Source organism: Phodopus roborovskii, unplaced genomic scaffold, assembly GCF_943737965.1.
Source record: "Phodopus roborovskii unplaced genomic scaffold, PHOROB, whole genome shotgun sequence".
Classification (NCBI taxonomy): domain Eukaryota; kingdom Metazoa; phylum Chordata; class Mammalia; order Rodentia; family Cricetidae; genus Phodopus; species Phodopus roborovskii.
Window position 1 is genome coordinate 76635754 of NW_026126418.1, and position 13161 is coordinate 76648914.

The 13161-nt window shown below is 47.7% G+C and overlaps 1 protein-coding gene across 8 annotated transcripts in view; it reads left to right on the forward strand.

Annotated features, from left to right (window-relative positions):
• The window catches only part of Dab2ip (DAB2 interacting protein), a 167064-nt gene extending 159457 nt beyond the window's left edge, over positions 1–7607 (forward strand). For all 8 annotated transcript variants that reach the window (XM_051185292.1, XM_051185293.1, XM_051185291.1 and 5 more), the window contains 3 exons: positions 877–1070; positions 4072–4159; positions 4706–7607. In XM_051185292.1, coding sequence (XP_051041249.1) covers positions 877–1070; positions 4072–4159; positions 4706–4873 — 450 coding nt within the window. In that variant the 3' untranslated portion in view covers positions 4874–7607. The remainder of the gene's footprint in view (positions 1–876; positions 1071–4071; positions 4160–4705) is intronic.
• The last annotated feature ends 5554 nt before the right edge of the window (positions 7608–13161 follow it).

Here is a 13161-nt window from a genome sequence, read left to right on the forward strand (position 1 = left end):
TGGGGATATGGGACATGGTGCTCCCAGAGGCATGGTTAGGAGAGCAAGGTCTAGCCTCCCTGCAGGCTCCCTGCAGGCTCCCTGCTTCCTCCCTTCTCCCCAGAGGCTGAATCATATCTGGAGATCCCATTGTGCCTTGTTTTGCCTTCCCCTTCCTCCGTGTCCTCTCCTGTCTGCACTGGCATCCCGCTCCTGTGGTGGTCTGGTCAGATAGAGGTTAGGAGGCTGGGATCTCATCTTGTTGGCCAGGTGAGATGACTAAGCCTTGCTAACCCTCCTATGTTGCTACCTACCTCTAAGGGCACTATCAAGTATCCTTCGGATGTCTCTGGGCTTCTTATAGAAAGGATACAGGACTGGAGAGATGGCTCAGCAGTTAAAAGTACTTGTCCTTACAGAGGACTCCAGTTCAGTTCCCAGCACCTACAGGTGGCTAAAAGCCATCTGGCACTCCAGTTCCACAGGATCTGACACCCTCTTCTAAACTCCTCAGACATACAAGTGCTGCATAGGTCTACATACAGGCAAAACACTCATGCATTTAAAAATGTAAAAAGAGGTTTAAAAAAGAAAGTTCCAAGTTAAACCTTCACTCTTTGAGACTTGGGTTCAATCTTCACCTTGCTCCTGACTGCACAGGTTGGACTGAAAGAGAAAGGAGGGGACAGACTTTGGGTAGCTACTGGCTTGAGTCTCATCACAGTCACTAGGCTGGCTCTTCCCTGTTGGACTTGTTCCTACCATGTACCCTGCACAGGCTGATGAGGCCATGCTCTCTGTCCTGGGTGCTGGCCCATGGCTTGCTGTTCCCTCTCAGGCTGATGAGGCTGTGCTCTGTTCTGGGTGCTGGCCCATGGCTTGCTGCCCTTCTGGCAGGACCTGGCCGTGCTGCAAGACAAGCTCCGGATCTCCACCAAGAAGCTGGAGGAATACGAGACCCTGTTCAAGTGCCAGGAGGAGACGACGCAGAAGCTGGTTCTGGAGTACCAGGCACGGCTGGAAGAAGGTGAGGAGAGACTGCGGAGGCAGCAGGAGGACAAGGACATCCAGATGAAAGGCATCATCAGCAGGTGAGATGGCCTCCCCCTGGTCCACAGAGGCCTATGAGAGACAGGAGGGAGCACTTCTATACCAAAATATCTCCACTGGGTGATATATATAAATATATATACATGAGGATATGCGGCTCACAGTTGAGTGTTCCCGTGTCCAAGATCAAGGTGTCTGCAGACAGATTTAGTATAGCTCTCCTTCATAGATGATACCTTGGTGTTATGTCCTTAAGAGGGAAGCTCTCTCAAGGGCACTAACCCTGCCCATGAGGGCAAAAATACCTCATGACCCAATCCCTTCCCAGAGAACAGCTGGTGACATCGTGGGGGGTGGTTAATTTTCTGCGTACACTTTTGGGCGTGGATACAAACTTCCAGACTGTAACACCAATCTTTGTGCATAAAGTTTATTTTATAGGTTCCTTATTATTGGATCTGTTTATTATCTAATAATGGTTTCTGCCGTTTAATTGGAGTGTTTAAGCCATTTACTGTTAATACAATTATTTTTAAGCCTGTTAGCTCTGGCTGGTTTCTGTTTGTAGCATCAGCATCTCTTTCTTTTTTCTTGCCTTTCTTGGACTGTATCTTTTATTCCATAGCACCTCTCCTGTTGGCTTCCATGCTGTATCTCCCTGATGCTTTGGGTATTCACTGACAAGTTTTCCTCAAAGAGCAGATACTAAGTGTGTCTGGCTTCAGAGTCCACATGATATTGCTGCTCTGTTTCAGCTGCTATGACAGCAGAGCTATGTGATGTGAAGGTTTACAGAAGGAGGCAGTTGCTTGATGTGCCCCTGCCCCTGGCTGCAGTGGCAGGAGCATTGCCCTGTCTTTGTTTTTCTACATAGTCTGCTTTTTCTCTAGCTGTTTTAAAGGTATTTCTCTTGGGCTAAAACTATGCTCATTGTTGGATTGCTTGCCTGGTGGATCCTTAACACCAAAAATTTAAAACCTTTATTTACTTTTGGGATGGGCATATATGTATGTATGTGTGTCACATTTGTGCCACTGTGTGGGTGTGTGCTTGCGTAGGTATGTATGAGGGATATGTCTGTGGGTATATATGGTGAGGGTATAAGTGGATTGGTGTGTACATGTGTGATGTCTGTGTATCTTGTGGGGATCAGAGACAATTCACTGTAGGGTCTGGAAATTTAGCTCAGTCATTAAGTCTATATGGCAATGCTTTTACCCTTGAACCACCTGACCCAATAATTTTTTTTAATTAAATGTTGTCAACAATTTGATTTTTGCAGTCTGACTATAGCATGCCTTGTATGGTTTTCTTTGTTTCTTGGGTTGCTCTTCTTAGATCTGTAGATATGTAGTCCTGCTTATTTCTTTCTCTGTGACTACTGCCTCCTGCCCTCACAGGTACAGTGTTTTGCTCTATGCTTCATTATACTTCATGATTTTCTTTCTTTCCCTGCCCTGTCTTTCTCCCCACCCCACCCCCAAGAGCTGAGGACCAAATCCAGGGTCTTGTGCAAGCTCTCTACCACTGAGCTAAATCTCCAACCTCCTGCCTCCTCAACTCCCACCCACCCACCCACCCCCCTGTTTTTAAATTTTATTTTATGTATACAGGTTTGCCTCCATGCTTTCTTTGTCTCGTATCCAAGGAAGTCAGATGAAGGTGTCGGATCTCCTGAACTGGAGTTAAGGTGCTCGTGAGCTGCCATGTGGGGGCTGGGAACTGAATTCAGGTCCTCTGCAAGAGTGACACGTGTTCATATCCACTGAGCCATCTGTACAGCTCCCTCGGTTTTCTTTTTCCATCGCTCCCAGAGTTTTGTTTTATGTGCCTTTTTATATTATGGGTGGGGACTGAACCCAGAGCCTTGTTCAGGCTGGACAGTTCTCTGCCACTGAGTTACACCCCAGCCTTTTTCCTTAAGACAAGCTCTCAGTCAATTTTCTGGGCTCTCCTTGAACTTGCTCTACAGCCCAGGCAGGTCTTGAACTTGCCCTGCCTCCATCTCCCAGGTAGCTGGAAGTTATCTTGAGACTATTCCTATGCGGTCTATATGGCGTACTAGTGCTACAGCGCCTGCTGTCAGCCCCTTCTCCTTGAGTATGTAGTTTTCAGCTCTACTCTAGCCATGTGGGATATCTACATAGTGGCTGTTTTAATGACATTACCTAATAGTCTGTCATCTGACATCCTGAGTCCTTCTCCTCACTGATTTTCCTCCTGGTTATAGGTTCCGTTTCCGTACAGCTCTGTATCCTCGGCAGCTTTGGTGGGATGCTAGGCCTTGTGAATTTTACACAGATTGGTGGTAGAGGTTGTGTGCCTGTAATTACTTGTATAGGATTTGTTCTGAAATACAGTGATACTGCCAGGAATCAGCTGTATCCTTGCAGGTTCATTTTGGAACTTTGCTAGGGTGGGACCTGAACACCTTCATACTTGGCCTCATTTGGCTGTTTCATGTATACAGATACCTTCCCAGAATTCTTCATGGTGCCCCAAGTAGCCAGTCTTTCCCAGAATCTACCTGGTAGGAGCTGTTCCCAGGGTTGTGGCTCTTTCAGAACCCTGTTCTGCCTACTGTTTGCTTACCTGCTTGCAGGGTGGAATTAGTAGGGTTCATCTCTGTCCTATAGATCCTCCACCTCAACCCTGCTGAATTCCCTCGTCACCCTGACCTCAGGGGACTGCCAGTATCCCTGGGTATGAGCTGCCCCATGACGACAGCTGTACAGTCTGTGCTTATAGGCCTGGTGTAGTGTGCCTGGTGGTCTGAGCCCCTAAAGGGGAAAAGTGGAGCTTCCCTTAACTTGGTGCCACCCTGTGCCTTCCGGGGCCTTCATTGTATTCCCTGCTACGGACCGTGTGACATGACATTCCTTGTGTCCTGGAAGTGCATTGGGACAGGGAACAGAGCTGGGCTGGGGGGGGGGGTGGATGTCAAGACAGAGCAGCCCAGCCATGGCAGTGATGGGAACAGTTGAGAGCTACCACTCATTTCGTCCTTCTGGTGCACCTGACTACCCCTGTTTCTGGTCACAGGTTGATGTCTGTGGAAGAGGAACTGAAGAAGGATCATGCTGAGATGCAAGCAGCTGTAGACTCCAAACAGAAGATCATTGATGCCCAGGTAGGACTTAGGCCACGATGTTAGAGAATGTGGGAGGATGGGGAGATGACTAGTTTCTCTATCATCCTTGCTTACACCTAATTGTCAAAGGCAAGGACCAGGAGCCACAGTCTCTGTCCTGGGGATGCTGACCAGTGGAACTTACTGGGAGTTGGGGGAAGTGAAAGCAGGCTAGGTAGAGGGACTCTGGCCTCCAAGTCCCTTCACTCAGGGCTGTGTCCCATTCTTCCAAATGCCCCAAGAATTGGCAGGTTTGGTTAGACTGTAAACTACACAGCTTAGGAATTAGGAGCTCTGGGGTACCTCACATGTGTGGAAGCCAGGGCTCCTGCTTTTGAGTTGTAAGTTCCACTTTAACTCTTAAGAGGCAGATGTCAAAGTCTCAGTCTGTGATGGCACAGAACCTTCCCCACATGGAGCCAGCTACTCCACAGTCTGAGACCTCTCCCACACCTGACTTCCAGCCAAGTTTCTCTGTTTTCCTTATCTAGCTGTCTACAGTCTAGAGCCCATCCCATGCCCTACTAATGCCCTCCTTGCCCACAGGAAAAGCGCATCGCCTCACTGGATGCTGCCAACGCCCGCCTCATGAGCGCCCTCACGCAGCTGAAAGAGAGGTACAGCATGCAGGCCCGTAACGGCGTCTCCCCCACCAACCCCACCAAATTGCAGATTACTGAGAACGGCGAGTTCAGAAACAGCAGCAATTGTTAACCTGCCTAAGGAGAGGGGGACTGTGGTGGCCCGGGGCAGGGTCTCGGTCTCAGTCAGGAGGCTCCCCACAGTTGCAGACTCCTGCAGTGGAGGGAGCACAGGACGGATGGAGTGTGAGCTGAGGGCGCAGTGCCTCCTTCTCTTCGCCCAGTTGAACAGCGGGTTTGGGTAGAGGCAGCAGAGACTGCGCACTGGGGAGCAGGGGGCAGCCTGGAGGGAGGCCTGCCACATGTGTCTGTTGGTTATTGAATTTGGTATGTGTCACCTTTTCCTTCTTGACCAGCCAAGTGCATGTACCCCTTACTCTTTGCTAGGGAGGGAGCTGCCTGGAAAGGGCTCGAGTAAGATCTAGGGTCCACTTGTGGGGTTTCTCTTTGCCTCCTGGGGCCTGATGGAGTGGTTGACTGGTCGACACAGTAGGGACTCTGTGGCCCCTGCTCATCTCTGCCCTGAGCCCCTGCCATGCATGCAGTCCATCAGGGACCCTCCCTGGCCTCGCAGAACTGAAGAGTCACCTTGCTCCTATGCCTGTCCCAGCCTCGCCATCCTCCACCTCCTCCCCTTCCTTAGTTACATTGCCAAACACAACAGTGAGCATTGCACTTTCTCTGCGGGGCCCTCATACCTGTTAGGGGGTGTCCACAGCTTCCCACTCTTCACATGTGGGCCTCGCTCATGCTCTTGGGATTCCCAGAAGCCAGAGAGCTGGGCAGAGGTGGCCAGGTTGCACCATGCCTTCTCCAGGGTTCCAGTGCATCCCAGCACAGTGGCCCTGTGGGGAGTGGCCCACTGATACTCACTCTGCAAAGGTGGTCTCTTTCCTCTGATGATTTGAAAGAAGAATTCTAACCCTGCAGGCCCTGAGAAGGTGGATAACTGTGATTTTTTTTCCTTTCACAGTATGCATTAGAAACAAAAGCCCGCTTGCTCGCTTGCTGGAACACAGGGGCCTTTTAAATTGAGCGTGCGCACTGCAAGGGAAATAGCGGCCCCGGAGGATGTTAGACTTGCTCCCTCTCCAAGACAGCAGCAGCCTGCACCAGGCCCTGTGTGTGCAGTCGCCTCTCCTCACCCTCCCAGCCCCAGCCAAGGACCCAGGCACTGCAGGCAGGGAGGGGCACACCCCACAGCTGGGGCTGGTTTTCCTCAGCTCTAGGCTGTTCTGTAGCATATCTGCCCCTCCCCGCTTTGTGGGACAGAGATGGGCAGGGGCTTGGGTCTCTCTTGGGTCCCCATATCTTCCCATACCCTAGATTCCAAGCCCTAGTTCTGAGTCGCTAGGGCCTTTGCCCACACAGCAGAATGGAGCAGGCAAGCTGCACTTAAACTCCTAGAGTCCTCATTAGGAAGGGTGGAGTCCTGGAGGTGTGACCCAGCCATGCTGTACCCCATCCTCCGTCTAGGACACCCAATTAGGCTGCTGACAAATGCTAGGAGAGAGGGCGTGGCTATCAAGGCTCAGACCTTAGGAAGGAAGGAGGCAGGGCTGAGGTCCTACCACTGCCCCTTCCTGCCCCATTCCTGTCCACACCCCTGCACCTGTGCATTTCAGCCAGGGTGGCCTCTTGGGCAGGGCCTGGCCTGGCCTGGGTCCTTGCCCTTCCACTGCCCAGGGAGCCCTGCTTTCCTCTTCACCCATACTCTTGCCCATGCCTTGTAAAATGACCTCTGTCTGAGCGCCTCCTAGCAATATGGGGAGGTCCCCAGGCCTGGACTGGAGGGCGCAGGGCCAGATGCAATGGCCCCTCTGGCGGGGTTGTTAGCTCTCAGGCCGAGAGCCTTATTTACCTAGTGCAAAAACTGTAAAAGTGTACAGACTCTCCACAGATTTTTATCTTAATTGCAAGTCTGCCGATTTTTGTAAATGTTCTTGGTGTTTGACTGTAATGGAACTCTTTCACCCAAGGGATGTACATAGTCCTTTAGTCGTGGTGCTGCGAGGGCTGGCCAGGACCACTGCTCTCACGGTTGATACTGTAGCCTAGAGAACGGTGCTGGGCAGCACGCCTGGCTTTGCAGTCTAGGTGTCTGTCTTTCTCCTGCCTGGGCCATTGATTTGTTGGCTTGACAGCATGCTGTCAGGCGGGAGGTTGATGGGGCCACATGCCCCAGTGGGGCCAGTAAAGCATCCTCCTGCCCACAGCCTTGAGGCTGAGCTCTGCCTACAGCAAGAGCTAGAATTGCCAGAGGCAATTCCAGGGAAAGATGGTCCCTGCTCTGGGAAGACCCTGGCCACTGACACTCAGGCTCTGCTGGAGAGCTGCCCCTCCCCCACCAACACAGACAACTGACCTTTTTGTTCAACTTGTATGTTCAGGATTAAGGAAACTGCCAAACTTCCTTGGATTGAAGACCTCTGACTACCCAGGAGTGGGGGGTGGTTACCAGGGCCAGAGCTCCCCGTGTATCCCAGCACCTGTCCAAGTGACACCACTCTCTCATACCCATATGTCTGGGAGCCAGACTGTCCAGGGAACCAGCCCCTCTTTTCTATATACTTGGCCACAAGGCTACCCATGTCCCCCACTGTGCCCAGCTCCCCCTTTTGTAAGTATGTGAAAAGGAAAAAATGCAAACGTCAGAGTAGAGTCGTCTGAAGCCCTTCCCTCCAGCCGGGACTTTTAACCATGTAATAATGTACAGAGAACTTGTTGGTGTTCGAAGACTCTGTGTGGCTGTGCAATTTCTGTACATTTGCAATTAGAAATATTAAAGATTTATTTAGCTATTTTAAGCCTGACTCACCTCTGTTCAGCTGTGTCGTGGGTTGTTTCCTATGAGTTAACTCTGAATCTAGGGCTGATACTTGCGTCCCAGCCATGACCCCTAATTGAGTGACCTGGGATCACCCCTCCTCTCTACTGGAAACCAGTGCTGGGGGGGGGGGTGGAGGAGCTGACCTCCTAAGGCCCTTGGTACTGTCGGTTCCTAGGGGCGCAAGTAGCTGCTGCACCTCCTGCTGCAGAGGCTCTGGAGAGAAGACAGCGGGTAGAGCAGAGTGTTGCCCCAATTAGTGAAGACTGGCTGTCCCCAGATGTCCAGTACATGGGAAGCCTGACTCCCAATTCCTCAGGGTCAGACCTCCCAAGTTGGAAATGAACTTGCCTGGAACTGCTTCAGCCATACCTGATGAATGAGTTCCTTGCATCCTTGGGTGTTTGTGCAGCATCTGTCAGCATTTGGGATCCCATCTTTTGATTTGTAATAACCCTGGGTTGAACACATGGGCCATTCAGTTGTACAGGAGTACATACAACAAGCCCAGTGCAGACTCAGAAAAATATCCTAACCGCCTTAAAAAAAAAAAAAGTAGTTGGAGGGTTTTAAGAACTGGTAATAATCAGGGACGCATCAAGCATTGCCCCTAGTGAGAACACACCTGTTTTTGTTGGATTATAATTTGGAAATTACCTAAAGTCAGCTACACTGAGATATAAAGAAAATGCCTGCCCAGACTACAGTGAGAAATTGTATAAAAACCAAATAGACAGATGCACCACCAGGCTTTTTAATGTTTTTTTTATTATTATTAAGAAATGAGTCTTAAAATTGAGTGAGGATTCTTTCTGAACATATGTGACTTGTTTCCTTCCTGAACATCATTGTACTGAAAAGATAAATGTTGGAGGAGCTTCAAGGCAGTAAGAGGATTGGTTAACTGTCTCCTGGAAACTGGTAGGGAAGGGCTCTTTGCCCCATGCCGATCCCAGAGGCTTAGGTGGGAGCCCCTGAGCCCAAATCATATATACAGCTGTGCTGTCAGGACCAGGACACTGGCTGGAAGCAGGAGAGAGTCCCGCTCCATATAGTCATGAAAGTACTGCGCCCGGTCTCCTGGCAGAGACTGGACATCATTCTCTAGAGGAATTGAGCCCACCCTGTGAATTCTGGACTGGGGACATCACACAGGCCTGAAAACCAGGGGAGGGAAGTAAGTTGCATCCCTCTCCCCATAGCCCTTCACTCATTTCAGCGAGGTTTCTAGATGCTTCCTCAATGAGAAGACTGAGTGGCAGTGCCACTGTTGTAGGAGACGCCTGGGATTGTGTACATACGCTCTGAGTGCGTGTACCCAAGGACATGGAGGCAGCTGAAGAAGGCTTGCCATCTGGCAGGTAATGAGTGACACTTGGGTCCAGTGTTGGAAGACATGTACAGATGAACGCATGCCCTTTTAGAGGTGTCAGGGGGGCTTGTCTCACCATCCCCTCCATGAAGATGACTTCGTTTTTGTATCCGGTTCATGGCCTCCCATACTTCACTTTCACTCAAGCTGTGTGTGCCCGCTTTTTATCGCCACTTGAGGGTTTCACAGGCATCAAACTTGGTATGTCTGAAATAGAATTCTTGACCTTGGTGCCTCTAAAACTTGTTCCTCATTTTCCAGTCCCCCCTCCCACAAACATTCCAACTCTCCTACCATTTATTCAAGCCATGTACTAAACTTGATTTCTTTTAAATGTGAATTCTTGGTTCTTGGGCTTTAATGGAGATGTACAGATTTAGAATGATGTTCATGATCCATTCTGAGTGAAAAGCAAGCAGTCAGCCAGCGTGCCCCCATTCTAAAGAAACGCCAATAAATTCGCCACAGGCAAGCAACCCACTGTTAGTGGCAGTTTGCTCTGGGGAGGGAAAGGGGAGCTTGAATGTTCTACTTTATATTCCTTTGTGTTGTTTGAATATTTTACAGCCAGTTTTATTTCTTATTTTGATATGGAGCCACTTAAAAATAAATAAAACATACCCATATAATGAAACATTTTGCCGCTATTAAATTTGTAGACGAATAATAAATGACATTGAGAGATGTAAATAATGTATTAAGTGTAAACACTGATAACAAAATTGTATGTCCAGGAGGATTCCGTTTTGGCTTTTAAGCCATCTTCACAAAAACACCTGGATTAGGAGATGGTATTGCTTAGGTAAGAGCTTAAGTTTCGACAAGTGAGTAAGCTTTAAGGCTTCGTGGCTATTTATTGGCAACATACTTTCAACATTATGGGACAGCCCTTCCATTCTTCAATCCCTCAATGTGAACGTATGGCAGTATCTGTATGGAAGTCGTCTAGGAGGATGTACAGTTGCTGCAGCACAGACAAGTCTTCCCTGTTAATATTATAGGAGTATTAAGTCTTTCCAGGGCTGGAGAGACAATCTGGCTAAGTGCATGCCTTGCTCTTCTAGAGGACCCGAATTTGGTTCCCAGCACCCACAATCTGGCAGTTTATAGACATCTGTAACTCCAGCTTCAGAGGATTCAATACCCTCTTCCAGATTCTGCAGGCACCTCTATGCGTGCGCGCACAAACACACCCACACATACACACACGCACACACACACGCTTAAAAATTTGGGTTTTCTTTTTTGATTTGGCTTTTCAAGATGAGGTTTCTTTGTTTAACAGTCCTTGTATCTGCATTATAGACCAGGCTGGCCTAGAAATTCACAGAGATCTGCCTGCTTCTGCTAGGATTAAAGGCATGTACCACCACTGCCCAGCTTATTTTGGTTTTCAAGATAGGGCTTCTCTGTGTAGCTCTGGCTTCCCTGGAACTCATTTTGTAGACCAGGCTGGCTTGAACTCACAGAGATCCTTCTGCCTCATAAGGGCTGAGATTAAAGGTGTGTACCACCACACATTCCTGGCTAAAACTAAATTTTTTAAACAATAATTTCTTAATAAAACCTTAAAATCATATGTACTAAGGATCATTAAAGAGATATATGCCAAGGCATTGGTAAAATGTTGATACTGAGTGTGGCATTTATTTCTCTCTTGGCTTACCTGTATTTTTAAAGTTGTTTTTGTGTTTATGATGAAAACCCAATTTTAAAAATACCTGGGACTCAGTAGTAGAGTGCTTGCTTTGCATGTATGATGTCCTGGGTTATTTCCCAGCACTGAAAAAAAAAAAAGGTCTGAAAGCCAGTGGGCAGTACTGTGCAGTCCATGGCAGGTGGCCACCCTCTTAATGGGTAGGAAGTAAGAGGTGTGTGGGAAAATGCCATGCTGATGCAAAAGGGCAGGGGAAAAAAAGTTCATTATACTTATTGGGGGGGGGGGGGACAAGCAAGAAAACAAAACAAAATGAGATTTCCTTATAATTTCCCATCATAAAAATGGTCTTTGCTTGGGAAAGTGGCTGGATATAAAACAAATATACAAGATAGACACTGCTTTTCTAAGTGGCCACCAGTGGCAGGAGGGAAGGTATGTGTTGATGGTATACTGAATACCTAAAATCCAGACAACCCAGTGAGGGTTGCTTGAACACCGTCTGGACTGAGGTCCCTGGCTAGGGTGGATCACCTGCCTGTGTCCAAGCTCACCAAGGTCCTGTCTTACTACCTGCTACATCTACACTGTTGAGTAAATTCATGTGAAGACAGTCACATGTTCTACATACGTGTTTAGAACTGTGCAGCCTTCATGACTCCTGGTTGGCATTTATTTCTGAGTGTCTTTGAAAAATTCAGAAGAGTCCTTCGGAAGGCCCAGTCAGAAGCCACCTGCTTCTCTGAGGGTGGTGGTCTGTCCTTGATGCTGGAGTTGGCTCTGAGGACTAGGGTGAGGTCCCTGCAGAGTTACTTTTGGTTGCTGTGTGAAGATTTAAACACACTAGGGTGTAGGTCAGGATGCCACACTGGAGAGACAAGGCCTAGGTCTCAGAAACATTCCTCATAAAATTTTTACAACTTTTACCTTTAGTGACAGAAAGTAACAAATCATGTGAAAGCATATTTTTTGGCAACCAAGACTTAGATGAACATATGTTTAACATTTTTTTTAAATTCACTAATTAATGAGGAAACCATTCAGTTGTCACAGCCAATTCAAAGTAGAATTCAAAGAGCTTCGCGTATACACAACTGGAAATTACAAGGAAGAAATTTTACAAATAGTTGCGAAATCGGTGTGCTTCCAGGATGCTCTGACAGGCATCATTTATCCCAATCTGTAGGACGAGTATCACAGTGTTACCATCGTTTCATCACCTACATTAAAGAAATTCAAGGCCAAGTAACTTATGGATCCAGTAGACTCATAACCCAAGATGTTGAAGTCTCATATATTTTCCTAAACCAAACTTTAAAAACAAAAGGCACAGGCCTTTAATCCCAGTACTACCTATCTTGAAAAACTGTAAATAAACAAATGAAATTTTAAAAAATAATGGGCTGGAGAGATGGCTCAGTGGTTAAGAGCGCTGGCTGCTCTTCCAGGGAACATGGGTTTAATTCCCAGCACCCACATGGCAGCTCACAAATGTCTGTAACTCCAGTTCCGGGGATCTAACACCTTCATACCAGTACACATAAAGTTAAATAAAATTTAAAAATAAAAAATAATGACTAAACAGGAAGAGGTAATGTTGAAAGGGTCCACTACCTAAAAATCCTTCACAGTATAGACATATCTGTTGTTTTTAGCTATCAAGATAGATTTCGCTCTTGCCCATACAACCTAATTTCTATTTTATCATTTGAGGTAGTGTCACTATGTTTGCAGCCAAGGCTGACCTCAGACGTGAGAGTCCTCTGCCCTACCTCCAAGTGCTAGAATAACAGGTGTGTGCCACTACACTTGGAACAGACTAGTATTATAAAGACAAGAATCATACTACATACTAATCAGTTTTAAAAGGTGCTATTATTTTATTTTAAAAAATAAGTATGAGTGTGGGTGAGCGCCTGCATGTGTATAATGTACCACATATGTGCCTAGTGCCTTCGTAAGTCAGAGGACGGTGTAGGTCCCTGGAACTGGAGTAACACATGGTTGAGTTGCCATGTAGGTTCTGGGAGTCAAACCCAGGTCCTCTACAAGAGCAATCTCTTAACTGCTAAGCCATCTATCTTTCTAGCCCCTAGCCAATAGTTTGAGTTTTGTATTAAATTTTAAATTATATGTGTGTGTGTGTATGTATGTATGTATGTGTATGTCTATATATGTTTTGTGCATGTGAGCAAAGATGCTCTCGGAGTTCAGAAATGGCACCAGGCCCCCTGAGGCTGGAATTACAGGCTGTTGTAAGCTGCCTGATACAGGTGCTGCAAAAGTAGTCCCTGCTCTTACCCCTGAGCAGTCTCTCCTGTGCCCCCAATCCCAAGCCCCGTTTTGTTGTTGTGTTCATGTTTGTTTGCAGAGAATGTTTGGGTTTGCCTGTAATCCCAGCACTTGGGAGGTAGAGACAAAAGGATCCCTGCAAGTTTGAGGCCAGCCTGGTGGTCTACATAGTGTACATTGTGTATCCCAGATCACTCAGGGTTAACACGACTA